Genomic DNA, 17,636 nt, shown 5'->3' with positions numbered 1-17,636 from the left:
ATATATATATATATATATATATAAATACAAAGAAAACCCATTGGTGGCAGTTCAACCAATACATAATATAGAGATACTGGGTTTATTTATTTTCCTTAGAAAAATAAAAGAATGTATGACATCCTTGCCTGAAGAGTTTATTAAATGACAATATAATAATGTGTGATATAGGATATCAAAATGAGGTTTTATAAACAGGTAACTGCCACCTGCAACTGCATTATATCAATATAACCTACAATTTGGCTGTTATTTCTAATAGGGCAAGCAACCATTGTAAAGGCTCTGTTGCTGAAGTGTCTAATGGCAGTTATATCAGTGTCAGATTATCTCAATGAATGCTTAAGAAGTGGGTTCAAGTTTTAGTTATGGTATCAAATAAACACATTCTTAAAATATGTCAACTAAATTTCTAAGACCATGACAAATCTCATGGTGAGGGTAGATTGCATCACCTGGATTGGGTTAGCACTCTGATAAATTCAAGATTAAGAAAGCAAGATTGGTTTTGGAATAATAGTAATAATAATAATTATTGCTGTCTTAAAAATCAGAATATAATTTTTTTTAACCCATTAAGTACACTGATTATCAACATTATTCAGAGTGCAAAATAAATTTAAAACTGAATTTTCATGCATTTTAAAAAATGGTATGACAATTGGAATTGCTTGTAGAGGTCCTTCATATTTAAAGGGTTAACATTTGGTAATTTTTATGATGTTTAAATGTTTATGATCCATTAACTACTTAACATACATCATCATCATCTTATACATTAGGTGAGCCTGAAATTTTGTAAATATGATAAAAGGGTCATTGATATATAGAGTGTGGCAGAAAAACCCCACATACTTTACATGGTGAAATTGGGAGGTCTTCTTTTTGCTGTACTCTGTATATCTCCAAACATTTTTCCTACTTCAATCACGACAAAAGAGTGGAATCTGTAGCAAGCAGGATGTTATGTGCTTTGCTCAAGTGGTTGAAATAGTAAAACTTAAACACATGACCATGTTGTTGCTAGTGTTCAACCTAAAATGCCTTGGTTCCCATGTTGCTTCAAGCAACAACAGGCATTCCTCACACTATGAGGAATGTTTATTTTGTGGTCGTGAACATTTGTTTGAATAAATAAATATTTAGTATATTGTGAGAAATATTGATTAATCTGACAATTGATTGCGATCTCATGAGCCAGTGGATAATGAAGGATATCTTAAAGAGAGAATTGTGAGGAATATAGCTATTTGTTGCCTTCTCTGGATCCATAAGAAGATTTATGTTCAGTGTCACAATACAAGTTAATTAGAAGCTAAATCTTTCCACACTAAAAAGTCTAAACAGGTCAGATTTAGACTCCCAGTTTCTGTAGGGATTAGTCAATGAAGATATATTTACTCCCAGATAAGCTATAAGTAGATTTTCTTAGAAGAGAGAGTGAGAGCTAGCTTGCAGTGCTGAGTTCCAACTACAATGTTCCTGTTAGTTACAACAGTTGACAATAACACATGAAGATCTCACTAGATCTTAGCATTTCCATTCCTTGATTCCTGCTACCCACAATTGTCAGTTGAACCTCTTCATGGTACCTATTTCACCATGAGCTGAACTGATTCATACAAGCGGCCTTTTGATCATTCTGACAACAAACTATCTTGGCCACTTTAAACTTAATGATTCTACAGACATTTGCTAGGAGAAAGCACAATAAGAATACAAAGAGTTGTGTGTGTGTATGTATGTATGTTTGTACGAGTTCTTTGACCATACCCAGAGAATATAGTTGAAAACAACCATGTCTGCTGAAATGTATGGCACTAACATAATTCTCTAAGACTTGCAAGGAAGTGTGAGAAAAAAAAAAAAAATCAAGATATAAAATGAGCTTAAAACTATTAAACTGAACCATTTCAAAACAAAAGGCAGATTTAAATAATAGAAATAATAATATTGATGATGATGGTAATGATAAACAACGTTGTGTCACTGAACCATTTCTCAAAAGGAAAAAAAATTATTGAAAAAACAAAACAAAGAAATATGTTTGACACTTTCTGACATGAAATGACAATGTTTATACCAAACTAAATGGAACAAAAGAGTTGTCAGAGAATCTATTGAACCCACTCTTTCTCTCTAGAGACTGTTATTTGTTCTTCTGTACACCACAGAGAAGTCTGAGAATGAAATTTGAAACCCAGAAGATAATTTTAATACAATTAAAGAAAATAGGAGAAAGGAAAAAAAAAAAGTGTTAACTTTACTGTTCTTTAAATGACTTCTTTCTTCAAACAAATAAACAGAATATCTTGATATTACCCCCAGTACATTGTTGGTACCCACCTAATATGACCAACAAGATTTAAACTCAGAAATGTGAGGCAATAAATTAATTATTTTATTATTAATGGTTTCATCAAATTAAGAGGAAGAGCAGCTTTGACTTTTATAAGGTTCTGGGTAGGGGTGAGGAACAGAGGCAGAAATGGGAGAGATCTGGTCTGTAATGAAACCCAAAAGCAGTCAGAATCAGGCAATAGATTAAGTCCACTACTCAACAACAGGTACAGTCCTTCAGTGAACAGCTACAAGGTTTGTCTTTACATCTAGTTTCACTGATATAGCTTTGGTAGACTTAAGGCCAAGGTAGAAGACACTTGACCAAGGCACCATGCAACAGAAGTGAATTGGGAACATATGATAACAAAAGGAACATCTTAAACATGTGACCATGGTTGGGCCCATCAACTAGATAATTTAAAGTTATCTACTGCAGCTTTACATTTTCCAATATATAATCTTCCACTTTTCCCTAGTTTATAATGAAGAACAGTACCCAGTTTTATAAGGGATCAGGTAATACGATTGTTTAAATTAAGCCCAGTAAATATACATACAACACACATATACATGTAAATATATACGCATATATATGTGTACATATATATACATATAGACACACACACACATATACATGTATGTGTGTATATGTTTATTCGTATATGATGATGATCTTCTGGAGAAATTAATCTCAAAAAGATATGAGAATGAAACAAATTCACATACACAAACCTATGAAAACAGCAAACAAAACACCGTTTATTTGTTTTATATCTGGATTAGATGAAATTGTTTTACAGCCAGATGTCCTTCTTGTCAGTAACCCATACCTGATTTTCAAGTAAAGTAGTGTAAGTATTATAATTTGGCTCTTCACAGTCAGCACTACATCCACTACATGGATGAGAAATTGAGAATGAAATTTTCTTGAATTTCTCAATGAGATTACTGATAACTAATTGATGGGAAGCAGCTACAACTAAGAATTGGAACTGTGCTTTAGATAAGACCTAACAAGAGTTTAGCACCTCTTCCCTTTCTCTACATGCACACATATATATAGTTGTCTGAGTTTACATATGTAAGAAAAAAAAACAGGCACTCATACATTAAATTATAGAGAGCACATTAATACAGTATTTATAAACTTGTAATACCCTTGTATTCATCCATGTCTGATGATTGTTCATTTTCCCTTTCCATATTTAGGTTCTTTAACATGAAACCATTAAAGTAACAAAGTATTATAAAAGCCTATATATAGTTAGTTAATGTTACCTTATGGTTGACAGTTACAACAGACTACATTCTGAGTTCAAATCTGTTGAGGTCAGTTTTTTTTTTGTTCCTTTAAATACCAGTGAAATACTAGAGCTGATCTCACCCACTGTACCTTTGAGATTAATAGAGAAAGGAGTTGGAAGGAAAGGAGGGGAGAATGTTATAAAGATGGAGAGTGTTTACAGCAAGAGTCTACAAAAGTGTAAGCTGATTATATTGCTTATTCCCTCCATGTTTAGAACCATATATGTATAAGATGACTCTGTCTCACAGACAATATGGTGGTGGGTCAGGTCATAAATGATAAGAGAAGATACACATAACAGAAGTTGAAATATTAGTCACAGTAAACCACTTAACAAGGTATGAAGAGACTTTTTCTTTTAAATCAAAGTAAGTAGAAATAAATACATCACTAGCTTAGAGACCCAAATCAGACCACACATAAGGAAGCTTATTCAGTTGGCCATAATTCCACCCCTCCCTCACCTAGTAATAATATTGATTGAACTATTGATAATAGGAAGAGAATGATAGATATAGAGAGAAAGAAAAATAAATAATGATGTCAGAAAATGACAATTTGTTAAACCATTCCTCTTCAGCTTAATACACATGGCCAGCTTTCATTCCATTAGAAAAAAAGATAAAAAATTTGAAATTTCAAGGGAGCAAAATTTCTTTGGAATCTTATGCAGATATTTCAGAAGAAAGTAGTTAGTATAGTTACTAGTGGTAAAGTAGTTAATATAGTAGTATAATAGTTAATACAGCTACTTGTGGCACAGTAGTTAATATAGTAGTATAATAGTTAATATAGCCACCAGTAGTATAATAGTATAGCCACTAGTGGCAGTCAATATAGCTACTAGTAGTAGTTCATATAGCCACTAGCGGTAGTTCATATAGCCACTAGTAGTATAGTTGCTGGCATAGCCACTAATATGTTAAGAGATGAGGGACTTAATATCACAGAGGGTTTTCAGTGGTATGTTGTTGTATGGAACTCAAGTGCAGTGCCATTTAATGGTAATATGGAATTGGTTGGTTGGTTGGCTGGTTGTTTGTTAGAAAGTAAACAAAAATGTGATTTATATACAGCAGTGAAGTTCTGATTACCTTGAAACAAAGAATAAAAAGATTTTTTTAAAAAAACTAGAAAAATGGTTTAAAAAATAAATATCTAGATACTCTAAGAAAATAACAAATATTATGCAAAGAAGTTGATTTAGTTTTGCTATGGAAGAGCAACTGGCAAAGAAATTAAATTTGGGAAAATATTTTGAAATTTCCAGAAGTTTCCATACAAAGTTATTTTAAATAAACTGTTAATAGTTAAAATAACTAAAAAAAAAGACTTCTTAAAATTTAAAAAAAAAAAAAAAAAAAAAAAAAAAAAATCAACAATATTCTGACAAAAATATTGTTTGGAAAAATGTTGGGAAAATGAATTTTTTGTACAATTTAAAAATGTTTTTGGTGTGATTAAAAAATTTTGTTTTTTTAAATAAGCTGTGTTACATAAATTTCACCCCAATTCATGAGGGCTCAAAGTCTGACTCCTGATAAAATATTGTTACAGGTGTAAAAATTATTCCAAGTGTAAAAATTTTGGCAATTTCTAAGAATCAGACAGGAGATTTTTTTTTTAAACAGATCAATGCACACAATTATGCTGAATTTTAATTCTCACAGGGATAAACATTTCATTCTAAAAATTATCATTAAATACAAATACTTCATGTTCAAGCTTTTACACATTTCAAACAGTAGTTTCTTCACAGGCACATCATACATTTGTCAGTCTTTCGTGAAATAATTATTTAATTTAAATAATTGAAAAAAAACAAAACAAAAAAAATCCCATCCAAGTAATGCTTATTAATGTATTGACATAATTTCACTTAAAAAAAAAAACTTTTTTTTAATGAATTTTAGAAATAAAGCAAAAATATATATTGATTTTCTAACATTCTACAAAATACATTTATTATACAGTTGAATCGCTCAAGACATTTCATTATTCTCCACACCCAAATTACATTAGTATACAAAATTCTAATTAGTTGAAATACATGTATTCTGGACTAATGAAATGAATACAGTGACATTGTGACCAATGGAGATATTTTTTTTAATTATCACTAAAATTACTAATTAGCTAGAATAATATGAGGCATCATTTGATAAACGGAGAGGAGATAAGTTCAAAGACAACTACTACTACTGCTATTATTACTACTACTACTACTGCTGCTTCTGCTATAACTAATAGTCAAATTCTAAAACTACTCATCAGCCAGCACCATTGGACCGATGGTGATAGTTTCTAACAGTTGTGGAGCAAAAATCCACAAATGTTTACTTTGGAAAGGAATTAAGGAGTTGTTGCTCAACAATGTAGAACACAGCACCAGTGTGTTTGGGGGTTTTTCATTCTCACTTTTTTTTTTGTCAACAACAAAATTTGCATTTATTTGTTTTACAGAAAGAAACTAACAAAGTACTACAATTCCAAGTTGAAACATTTGAAAAATATATTCCTGGATTCTAAACTATGCTATCAAGTTTCGTACTAATAGTTCAACAGTCTCTGTTGCCCCTCCCTTTACCTCTCATTTCATTTATCTTTACAGAGTAGGTCAAATAATTCCATGAGACACGTTCTTCATTTCTAATCCTCACATAAATAGGAAACTATATATATATTTTATATATAAATTATAAAATATATAGTATAATGAGTGGAACTGTGTCGATGTAATTCTGAAGACTGTCTTTATGTAATTGTGGAACCAGGGAAAGACAGCTAGGCATAGGTGATTTCTCTCCATACACCACTATACATCAGCAATCACCAATCAATTAAACAGTGACCCTGATATTTACAACAGTTACTAATTAACAACTCTCCAGAGTACTTATTTACAGCAGATTATAAAGGGACATACCAGCCATGAAGGTAATTTTGTCCTCAGCTCTACCAATTCTTCCAACCCAACATTCTTCAAATAATGATAATACTACTACTACTACTACTAATAATGATAATTTTTCTGTTGAACAATATCTAAGACATTTCAGCTAACAGAGGAAGGGAAGCAGAATGTTGCAAGGACAATGATTTTCCAAAAAGAGCATTAATTTCATGTATTTTCAGTTAGATATAATTAACCTCAGTATTTTAATGCAACTAATTTTTTAATCAACTCTGGAAAGGTAAAAGTAACTCTGATGAAATTTGAACTTGGAGATTATGAGGTACTCAACTAATTCCTCTGAAATCAACTGATGTAGTGTTCTGTTGTACTGGACAGCACAACCACCAGGATTAATTTCATCAGAACCTTCTCTAGAATCTTTGTAAAGTAACAATTTATTTTTATATGAGTAGGGTAGAGTAGTGTGAGATGTATGGATAAATAGATAGAAAGATGGATGGATAGAGAGATAGATATACAGACAGATAAAGAGAGTAAAAGAATAAGAGATTTAATTGTTTCAGAAATGCTCAGTATACAAGCTACTTTGATTCTATTGTCAAAGACTAAATTAGAAGAATGGTCAGTTTTACTTCACACTCTCCCTTCTCATTGTCTGCAATGTCATCTATGAGATATGGCAAACTTGAGTAACTTAAGCTCAACACTTTAGCTATAGTCCTAGTCTTTAGACCCAGGATGACATAAATTTGGTAAGTTTCAAAGAAAATCTTGTTGATATTCTTGAGTTTTTTTAATTTGTTTCTGTTTTTTAGAAATTCCAGTTGCAATGCCAACCTGATACTGGACTGAATTCCTCAGTAAACTTCAATATTTTAGAATCATTTCAACATTGCTAGATAAAATGATTAAAAAAAGACACCAACTTTTCCTAAATCTGTTTAACTCCAAATACAATGCTACCCGTGTGTTTTGAAAGGAAATATAAAATGGATTTTATTAATTTTATGGAGGAATATAAATATGTTACTTCGAAGTGTGTGATGACAAAATATTGTTTTTTTTACTATATAAAATGTGCATAGTAGAGTACCACTTCGAGACAGTAGAATCAGTGAGCAAACCATTCTTCAAAGACACACTGAAATTATGATATTAAACTATATATTATTTATGTGTGTGCATACATATGTATGTGTGTGTGTGTGTGTGTGTGTGTGTGCAAATATAGAAGATGTGTGTGGGTTCAATAAAATTATAAGAGTAAAGTAACAAAAATAATGCTGTAAATTTAAATATTGGAAGAAAACTCTAGCCATGTCTAGGAATGGAGAAAAACAAAACAAAAACAAACAAAATGAATAGATAACCAACAACAAAACAAAAAAACATAACAAAAGGAAAATGGTGTAATGTTCATGAAGATGGTTAGGATAATTCCATTTGCTCGTCACAGATTAAAGTACCATTATTTGTCTGGTTCTCACTAGCAGTGAAGTTTCTGGTTTGACTGAAGTCTCGGTGTTGTTCATTGCTTTCTACAAGAACAGAAGTGTGTTTAAAATTTAGGTCAGAACCCTGAATGTTTGTATATGGCGGTAAGCAATCCTTTGCTGACAGACACTTGGCAGAGATCTCACTGGTTGTTGTTCCTGTATAGGGGGAATACATTCTGGCCACATTATGCTCTGGCTTTGAATGTAAAAAGTTGTTGTTATTTACTGTGAGATCACAGGTTGCTGTATTACTATTATTTTCAACAGGAGACAATGCGTAAGAAAGATTTGTCATTTGGTGGTCACAACCAGTAAAATTTGGTGCCGCCACTCGGCAACCAGCTTGCAATTGAGTCTGTACAGAATTTAAGTGAAGTGCATTACACAAGTTAGCGGATTTCTGTGACTGTACATATGCAGATACTTCGCATGAAGAAGGGTAACAGCTTGTATTGACATTTTCTGCTGTTTCTTTGGGAACCAATAATAAAGGTGATGCAAATTGGGAAGGAATTGATGAGTCTATGAATTGTTGATTCTGATTGGCTTCATAAATGAGGGATGATGGAGTTGAAGAAATTGGGGGTAAAATTTCATTAGGACAAACAGTCTTTTGTGGCATTACCTGCTGTGAATATGGAGTAGGTTGGTGGGAGAAAGAGTAGCACGTAATATCAGAAGGCCTTGATTGAAAGGATTGTTGATTGTGGGGTTGAAATGTCGAGACAGGCTGGTTTACAGTGGCCAGCTTTGTAGTTGTAGATTTTACCTTTGTTGTGTTGGGAAAGCCTTGTGGTGTCATGTAATACATACTGTACTGCATAGGTGGGTAGATAGTTGGAGCTACTTGTTGGGTGGAAGCTGGTGTCACATTGGAGCCACTAGAACCAATATTCAGTTGCTGGAATTGGTGCTGAAGAACAGATTGCTTGTGGAAACTTTGCCTCTTTTGCTGAAGACGTAGATGCTGCAATATCTTCTTACCACCTGGGTGATATTCTGTAGCTGTGTTAGTGACACCTTGATGATGAAGTAATAGTTGGGTTGTTGGTTCACTCTGGACTTGATCAAGATGCTGTTCAACTTGCATGCTCTGTTTCAGGGCCAAGAGCCTGTGAGGTTGCATATCAGTAGTCTCAGCAGGTAAACTCATGCGCTTTATCAGCTGTCGAGGTTTGGAGGCTGGGGCTTCCTCCAGTGACCACTGTCTCCACTTCATTCTCTCATGATAGTTACGATGGGAACGAGCTTTGTTTATTTCAGCTGTCCCTTTTGAGGGTCCAGTGTTACTGGCCAGCTCTTGAAATTCTTGCCGGAGTTCTGCTATCCCCTGGGCTCTAGTTGTATCACGCAGCTGTTGGCGAAACGCAATCATACCTTGAGTCATTTGTCCATCGGAAGCTCGTCTTCCTTCTCGGAAGTCAACAGGTGAATGTGTTTCGTTTCGGTCTTGAGAATAATCAGCACTTACTTGAGTTGATACTAAAGGAGGACTTTGTATAGGTGTAGGGATTGTAGTGGAAATGACTGTTCCTTGGCCAGGTTGCTGACCAGATGGTGCCGTTGAGTATCCAGCATGAGAGTAAGATGTCTGGCTTAAACCAATGTCTGCCTCTAATGTTGAATCAAAGCTGGTGAAAGGTGAAGATTGGTTACTATCAGAACTTACTTGGGGCGATATGTCAGATGTATCAGAAAACTTTTGCATTTTGGTCCGGGTGTCCGAACCATAACTATCTATTTCTGATATATCTGCCTCAACACCCTCATCAATGGAAGAGGTAATCAAATGGCTTGTCATAGTGTGTGAAGGTTTGAGACAGGTTTGAGACAGTACATCAGAGAGGCATGCTGGCTTGGCAATAGGTGTGGCTTGGGGTAAAACAGATGGGATTACAGGCAGTGGAGGATTAGCAGTGGATCGATTAGTTGTATCAGAACTTTCTGAATAGCCAGAGGTGTGCTGTGGGACAGTCGTTGATGGCCCAATTGGAGGGACACAGTCTGTAGTTTTTGTGAACAAACTTTGCTTGGTATTGAGTGGTTGCACGCGGTAAGCTGGATTTGGGACTACACTTGGTGCTTGGGTGGAAGCAAGACGTGGATTCATGGCTTGTTCAGCAATTTGACTTGGTCGCCGTTTTCGCGCATCCAGTTGATTATAAACAGGAAAACTGCTACGATGTTGCTTGAGCCGATCAAGTAATAAATAATATATTGCACTGAATGGATCATATGCATTATTTTTCAGAGACTGAAAATAGAAACGAAATTAAGAAAATATTTGAGTATATAATACATTAATAAATATATGAGTAAGAGTGTATGTATGTGTGAATGAATGAATATATATATATATATATATATATATACACATCATGGGTCATCCCCACCATTCACTACATCTATCCCTCAACACTTTTTCTTCATTCATTATATTCACATCTCTTCTCAACCATCCCCCATTGATAACTCCTCCATACACTCTTGCAATCTCTACACACCCATACCGCTGGTACTTCTGTCTCCACTCCACTCCCTACTCATCTTGAGGATCAACTCAGAGACCTCATCATCACTATTCTTATCTCTTCCCAGCTCTACCCTGATAATTCTTACTGTCTATTCTAAAATATGAATAGTCATGTAACTCCTGTATAGCAAGAAACCTGTTCAGCTCAGGACCCTTCTCTCATACTTGAATCCCTCATCTACTAACAAAGTTTCCGCCCACCATTATCCCAAGGGGTTTGTAATCTTGCAAGCTGCCTGGCAACATCACTACTGCTGGTGGCATGAAAAAAAAAACACCAAGTACACACTGTAAAGTGGTTAGGTGTTAGAAAAGCCATACCACTGTAGAAACTATGCCAAGTACACAGTGTAGCATGATGCAGTCTTTGAACTTAACGGATCCTATCAAACTGTCCGACACATGCCAGCATGGAACATGGAAGTTCAAGGAAGTCTGGAACTGAACAACATTACTTGAGTGTCTTCCTTGGCCTTAAAAGACTTGATCAGTCTTTCTGAACTAACAAAGATGCTGATGATTGAAGACATATATGGCTCAGCAGTCCTTGTGTTTGTTGTTTGACTATTTTTCTCTTCCATTTATCTTTTACTTGATTCAGTATTTGACTGTGGGCATACTCGGGCACCACCTTAAAGGGTCGTAGTCAAACAAACTGACCCCAGGACTTATTTTTTTTAAGCCTAGTACTTATTGTATCAGTCTCTTTTGTTGAACTGCTAATTTACGGGAACAAAGACACACACGTATATCTTTCTATATATGTATATATATATATATATATATATATATATGTAAAGGGTTTCTTTCAATTTCTGTCTACCAAATCCACTCACAATGCTTTGGTTAGCTTGAGGCTATAAGTAGAAGACACTTGTCCAAGGTGTCACAAGGTGGGACTGAACCCAGAGCCATGTGGTTGGGAAACAAGCTTCTTACCACACAGTTACACCTGCACATTTACTCATAGAAATTAGAACTGCTTGACAAATTTCATTTTAGGATATAAGATTGGTTAGAATTGGATTTTTTAGCTTTTATGATTCCAATACTCAACCAGTGACTTATTCAAACAGGTTTAGGATTCATCATATGCAATATAGGGAAGATAAATAGCTCCCAACCCCTAGAAAGAGATGCAAGTGGAACTTACTTCGATAGTATGTTGCTGATCAATACCATTACTGTGCATCTGGCGTAGAATATATTCACTGAACTCTCCAACTTGACCCTTAGCACCAATAACAGGACTAGGGGGCAGACTTTTAGGAGGTCCACCATCTTCCTGAATCCAACGGTGGTTTCTGACTTGCTGAATTGTGTACCGTTTGGCTGGATCCAACACCAGCATTTTACGGATCAGTTGTTCACATTCTGAAAGAGAGCGAGAGAGAAGAGGAGAGAATATTACCAATGTTGGTTTAAGCATTCAGGAAAAGATGGTAAGGCAAAGAATGAGCAGAATCAGGGCTAGGAAGATAGAGGGGAGATAAAAGAAAAATGGGGTTCTTTTAAGAATTGGGTGTGGCAACACTCATATCAGACCAAACTTTGGTGAGGAGTTAATGAGGAAACTTTTACATGGGCACCAAACCTGCATGAAATAACCAAATCTCTCTAAACTCATATTTTCTCATCTCAAAATAGAAAGAACATACTAAATATTATAACCTTAGTTACACTTTGAGTTAATAAAAGAAGGGATGGCTACAAATGGAAGCCTTTGCTTGCTGGTCTGCTGGATGAGCAACAACCAATTATGATGACCATAAACAGCTGTCCCTGTCATTCAATGTCTCCCTATGCTATAATGTCAAGTGTGACCCTATAATGCCAGGTGTAACAATGGTCACACCTAGCATTATACTGGTTTCAATTTTGGCACAAGGCTAGTAAGTTCAAACCCCAGTGCTCAACTGGTACTTATTTTATCGATTTCAAAAGAACGAAAGGCAAAGTCGACTTCAACAGAATTTGGACTCAGAACGCAAAGACAGATGAAATGCTAAGTATTTTGCTTGGTGTGCTAATGATTCTGCCAGCTCACCACCTCACACTTGACATTAAACCATAAAAACAAAGAGATCATCATATAATCACTCTACACAGCACCTTTACCACAATCAGGTGTAAATAAACTACTCTAAATGTATTATTCTTATTTCACATTAATCTGAAGAGGATTAATCATATTATTTCACATTAATTTGAAGAGGAAGCAGCAGCAGTGCCTAAAGATTGACTAGATCCTTTGAGAAGTGAGGACAGAAATAGAGAAAATGTGGACAGGGAGAGAGAGTTACAGTGTGAATATTATAAGCTAATACATTAAAAAATTAATTAGGTTGAAAATCAGGACTTACCAGTTGACATAAAAAATGGAATTCTAAATCGACCAGAAAGTACACGATACCGTAGAGTCTGAAGATTGTCTCCATCAAATGGCAAAGCACCACAAACAAGGACATATAAAACAACACCCAGACTCTATAAGAGAAAAGAAAATGAATTAATACATTTCAGTAAATAACTTTTGTTTATACATGCATGTACATATCAAATCTGTGCGTGTGTGTATGTAGTGATAAACAGTAGTAATAATTAATGATAAATGTTATATAAGAGTTTCCCTTTTTCAGAGGAGCAGAGTTCAAAATCAGAAAATATCCCAGAATGAATACAGAAGTGTGGTCAAAATATTCAGAAGAGACAAATTCTTACCCATATATCAATCTGTGGACCAAGATAATTCTTGCCTTCAAACACCTCTGGAGCAGCATAAGGTGGGCTTCCACACCAAGTGTTCAGATGTTCATTTGGCTTGTAATAGTTGGCAAATCCAAAATCTATACAATGGAACAACATTTAAGAATTACACATGTCAAAGCGGCAGAGATTAAGTGGATGTATATATATATATATATGTATATATATATATATATATATATGAGAGAATGAAGGAAAAAATCAATAACAGAGGAGGACAGGTGGTGTAAACAACAAAAGGATGTATTAGTATGACGCTCGAGAATACGGAAAGTCTTTAACGTTTCGAGCTACGCTCTTCAACAGAAAGAATACGGAGAAAACAAGGAGAAAAACACGGAGAAAAAAAATTGAATGGTGTTGGTCAACAGTCTATCATAGCTTCTGCTTGACTATGCTGCTGTTCAACAGTCTAGACTGTTGAACAGCAGCATAGTCAAGATGGTATGTTTTCTTCTCTTACTCTTGTTTTTTGCACACATCTACAAAATGACTTTCTAAAATGAAATTCCATTATGCAGCTGAGGAGTACATTTTCATTGTACATTTTATGTTGTGTTCTCACTACATGAATAAATGAAGTTTGTACGAAATGTACGTACTGCTATAACCCATTGAATTTTTGTTGCTTTTCTTCAAATATATATATATATATATAGACTCACACAGACACACACAAGTGAGTGCCCAAACATAAAGGTACTCAACCAATTTATTGGGAATTACATGTATCGATCAAAACAGTTTGAATCAAATTCGTTGGTACCCTTGAGTTTCAAAATTCAAAATGGCTGATAACTAGCATTGTGCTTGAAACTTAAGAGTACCAACGAATTTGAATCAAACTGTTTTATATATATAACGACAAATAAGAAAACGGAGAGAATATAACATCTGTTTTCTTATTTGCCGTATAAATCAAGGGTAAACCACTTGTTACCCCTGCCCATATATAATACCCAACTGCGAGATTGCTATGCAATAACTAGCACTTGGATATGAATAATTGGGTACACTACCAGCAGTATATTGAATAGGTACTATCCCTTAGTTGGTTTCTCAACCTCTAACTCATACAGAAATATATATATATATATATATATATATATATATATATATTAAACATCAGAAAACATCCCAGAATGAATACAGATGCGCACACAGACATGTATATATATGGCATTAACAAGATTTAAAACCTCAAGGGATGTTTCAGAGGAGACTTAACTTTTACAAAACTTCAACTAATTGTGCAGGAATAACAAAAATATTTTTCAAACTTCATGTCTATTTGGAAATAGTTAAGGTTTATTCTAGAGATGTTTAGTCAACTTTATGTTCTGAATTCAAACTCTGTTGCATTTTACTTTAGTTTTTCCCTAGGACTCACAAAATAATACCATTTATGAACTGGAGTTGATGTCATTCACTACTCCATTCACTACAAAAAAGTGACATGTGCCTAGGTTACAAATCATTATTATTAGTATGTATATGTACATAGTGATTACTAATTGCCAGAACAAGGACCAATTCATTATTCAGCCAAGATATTACACCTGGCTGCCTCAAACGTATAATGAAAGCTTTCTTCCACTACCAAGCAAGAAAGAGAAGAAACTTGTTTTACAAACAAAACACAAGTAACCTGTTTAGAAGAGAAGTGACTAAAAAGAAAAAAAAAAAGGAAACAGATACAAAGTAGTGGGGGTGGGGGTGGGGGAAGGGATTTACTAGTTTCAGTGGCACTACAAAATACACCTAGTTCTTACTGTAAGGTGGCTTGTGACAAGTAGGAGGACATCCAGCTGTAAAAAGCTATGTCATGGGAGCATGATGTACTGTGTCATGCCAGCCTGATATGCTGTGTCATGTGGGCATGAAAAAGCAGATGTTAAAAAAAAAAAAGAAAAAGAAAAAATCCACCCCACCCATATACTCTAAGTACTCATTAATATTGGAGAGCAATAAGAAACCTATTTTTCATTACATTAAAGCAAATTTAATAGTTCTTATTTTTTTGAGATTTTATTGTTTATTTTTAATTATCTATTCCATTTGCTTTTCTATGCTGACATGTGTGTGTATGTACACAACAAATATACAAATTACAAGAAAATTTTGATGAAATTTTAATTTTTTTCATTGGTTTGGTTTAGAGGAAAGAACTGTGCACCACTGTCCATTCCAGCTGGTGACAACAATACAGTAAAGGAGAAAAAGAAGAAAGTAAATTAAAAATATAAAAGAAAAAAATTAGAAAATATAAACTTACCTGCAATCTTAATGTTCATATTAGCATCAAGGAGTAAATTTTCAGCCTAGAGAACAGAATCAAAAATAAGTTTATTAGCAGAGAAACAATGTAGAAGCTATACAAGATTCTGCATCATTTAATGTGGAGTTTATCAATAGCAGCAAGAACTGGAAAAATCTTGGAAAATTTCTATATTTTATTGCTTGGTTACACCTCACTGGAAAACCCCAGGTCATATCCAACTTTGGGAGGGGAGATTGTAGTCAGATTGTTTCCAGTACATAACAGGTACTTTATCAACATTGAGAGGATGAAATGTGAAAATGGGATCTGACATAAATACCAGTCAATATTGGTTTCAAATTTTGGTACAAGGCCAGCGATTTGAGGGGCAGGTTAAGTTAATTACATCATCCTTAGTACTCAATTGGTACTTATTTTATCAAACCTGAAAGGATGAAAGGCAAAGTCAACCTCGGTGGAATCTGAACTCAGAACATAAAGATGGACAAACCGCTGCTAAACACTTTGCCCAGTATGCTAATGATTAGGCCAGATTGCCACTTTATGGTTTCAAATTTTGCTAAACTGGTTCTCTATCGACCATGGAAAGATGAAAAGCAAGGTTGACATTGGTGGAATTTGTACTCAGAATGTGAAGACAGATGAAATGTTCCAAAGCATTTTGCTCGTAGTGCTAACAATTCTGCCAGCTGACCGCCTTAATTTCACCAATCAGTATTGCTAACCATTATTATGTTCCACTCCAAAGATTCTATCACACAGCTGTTCTAATTATCTTTTTATCTTTTGCTTCAGTCATCTGAGTGAGGCCATGCTGGGGGCATCATCTTGGAGGGTTTTAGTTGAATAAATTGACTTCAGGACTTACTTTTTAAACCCTAGTACTTATTCTATCAGTCTCTTTTGCTGAATCGCAAAGTTATGGGGCATACACACACCAACACCGGTTGTCAAATGGTGATGGGGGATAAACACAAAGATGCACACACACACACACACACACACACACACACACACACACACACACATGATGGGCTTCTTTCAGTTTCCATCTACCAAATCCACTCACAAGGTTTTGGTTGTCTTGACGCTATAGTAAAAGACACTTGCCCAAGGTTCCATGCAGTGAGACTGAACCCAGGACCATGTTGTTGGGAAGCAAGCTTCTTACCACACAGCCACGCCTGTGCTTATGATTGTAAACATTCCTAATATAGGTACAAGGTCTCGCATTTTGACATTTTGCCTCTTGATGATGATGATGACATCATCACAGATGAATCATACCAATGAACAAACTATATGGTCATATGACGTCCTAGAAACAGTAACTAAATGCCCCTCAGACCACACACTCCTGTCTTACATAAAGAAAGGATATTCTTAAAATATTCACAGCTGATATACTTTGATGATTGATCTACTGTGTCACAGTTGACCCAGGACAAAAAGATCATATATATCTACTACCATAGTCAAGGCATGAATGCTACAACTTCACTCCCCACCATTTCTTTGCTCTATCAAAATAAGGTATGATAGTTAATATAAATAAAGACTGGCGTGTTTATAAATATTAAAAGAGTATGAAGATATGGTGAGTAGGCAGACACACAGACACATGCACAAAGAATCAAAACACAAACATGTACACACACACACACACACACACAGACCTATCTCCCAATGCACACTGTTCTAACGATAATTCAAAAGATATGTGTGGAGGGGAGAAGTCAGAGGAGTGAGCAATGGTAGTTACTGTAGCTGCAGTCTCAATAACAGCTGCACCTTCTGCTGCATCTGTTGGTGTTGATGTGTTGCATCATAACACAAGAGTTAAGAGGTGGGGTAGGCTTGCAGGCACAGGGGTAGATTTCCATAAATATTTTGTATAATGGAGGTTGGGAGGAGAGTTTGGTAGTGAGAGAATGGTGGAGAGAGAGAGAGAGAGAGAGAGAGAGAGAGAGAGAGAGAGAGAGAGAGAGAGAGAG

At 34.9% G+C, this 17,636-nt stretch overlaps 1 protein-coding gene across 1 annotated transcript in view; it reads right to left on the bottom strand.

The window, feature by feature from the left end:
* Positions 1-5,020: 5,020 nt before the first annotated feature.
* The window catches only part of LOC106872502 (serine/threonine-protein kinase SIK1), a 69,590-nt gene continuing 56,974 nt past the window's right edge, over positions 5,021-17,636 (bottom strand). Inside the window, exons 5-9 of the mRNA XM_014919520.2 lie at positions 15,637-15,682; positions 13,317-13,441; positions 12,959-13,082; positions 11,749-11,969; positions 5,021-10,316 (exon numbers count right to left, since the gene is read on the bottom strand). Coding sequence (XP_014775006.1) covers positions 7,995-10,316; positions 11,749-11,969; positions 12,959-13,082; positions 13,317-13,441; positions 15,637-15,682 — 2,838 coding nt within the window. The 3' untranslated portion in view covers positions 5,021-7,994. The remainder of the gene's footprint in view (positions 10,317-11,748; positions 11,970-12,958; positions 13,083-13,316; positions 13,442-15,636; positions 15,683-17,636) is intronic.

Source organism: Octopus bimaculoides, chromosome 5, assembly GCF_001194135.2.
Source record: "Octopus bimaculoides isolate UCB-OBI-ISO-001 chromosome 5, ASM119413v2, whole genome shotgun sequence".
Taxonomy (NCBI): Eukaryota; Metazoa; Mollusca; class Cephalopoda; order Octopoda; family Octopodidae; genus Octopus; species Octopus bimaculoides.
Note: the sequence above shows the minus strand (reverse complement) of the source record. Positions and strands in the feature narration are given on the sequence as shown.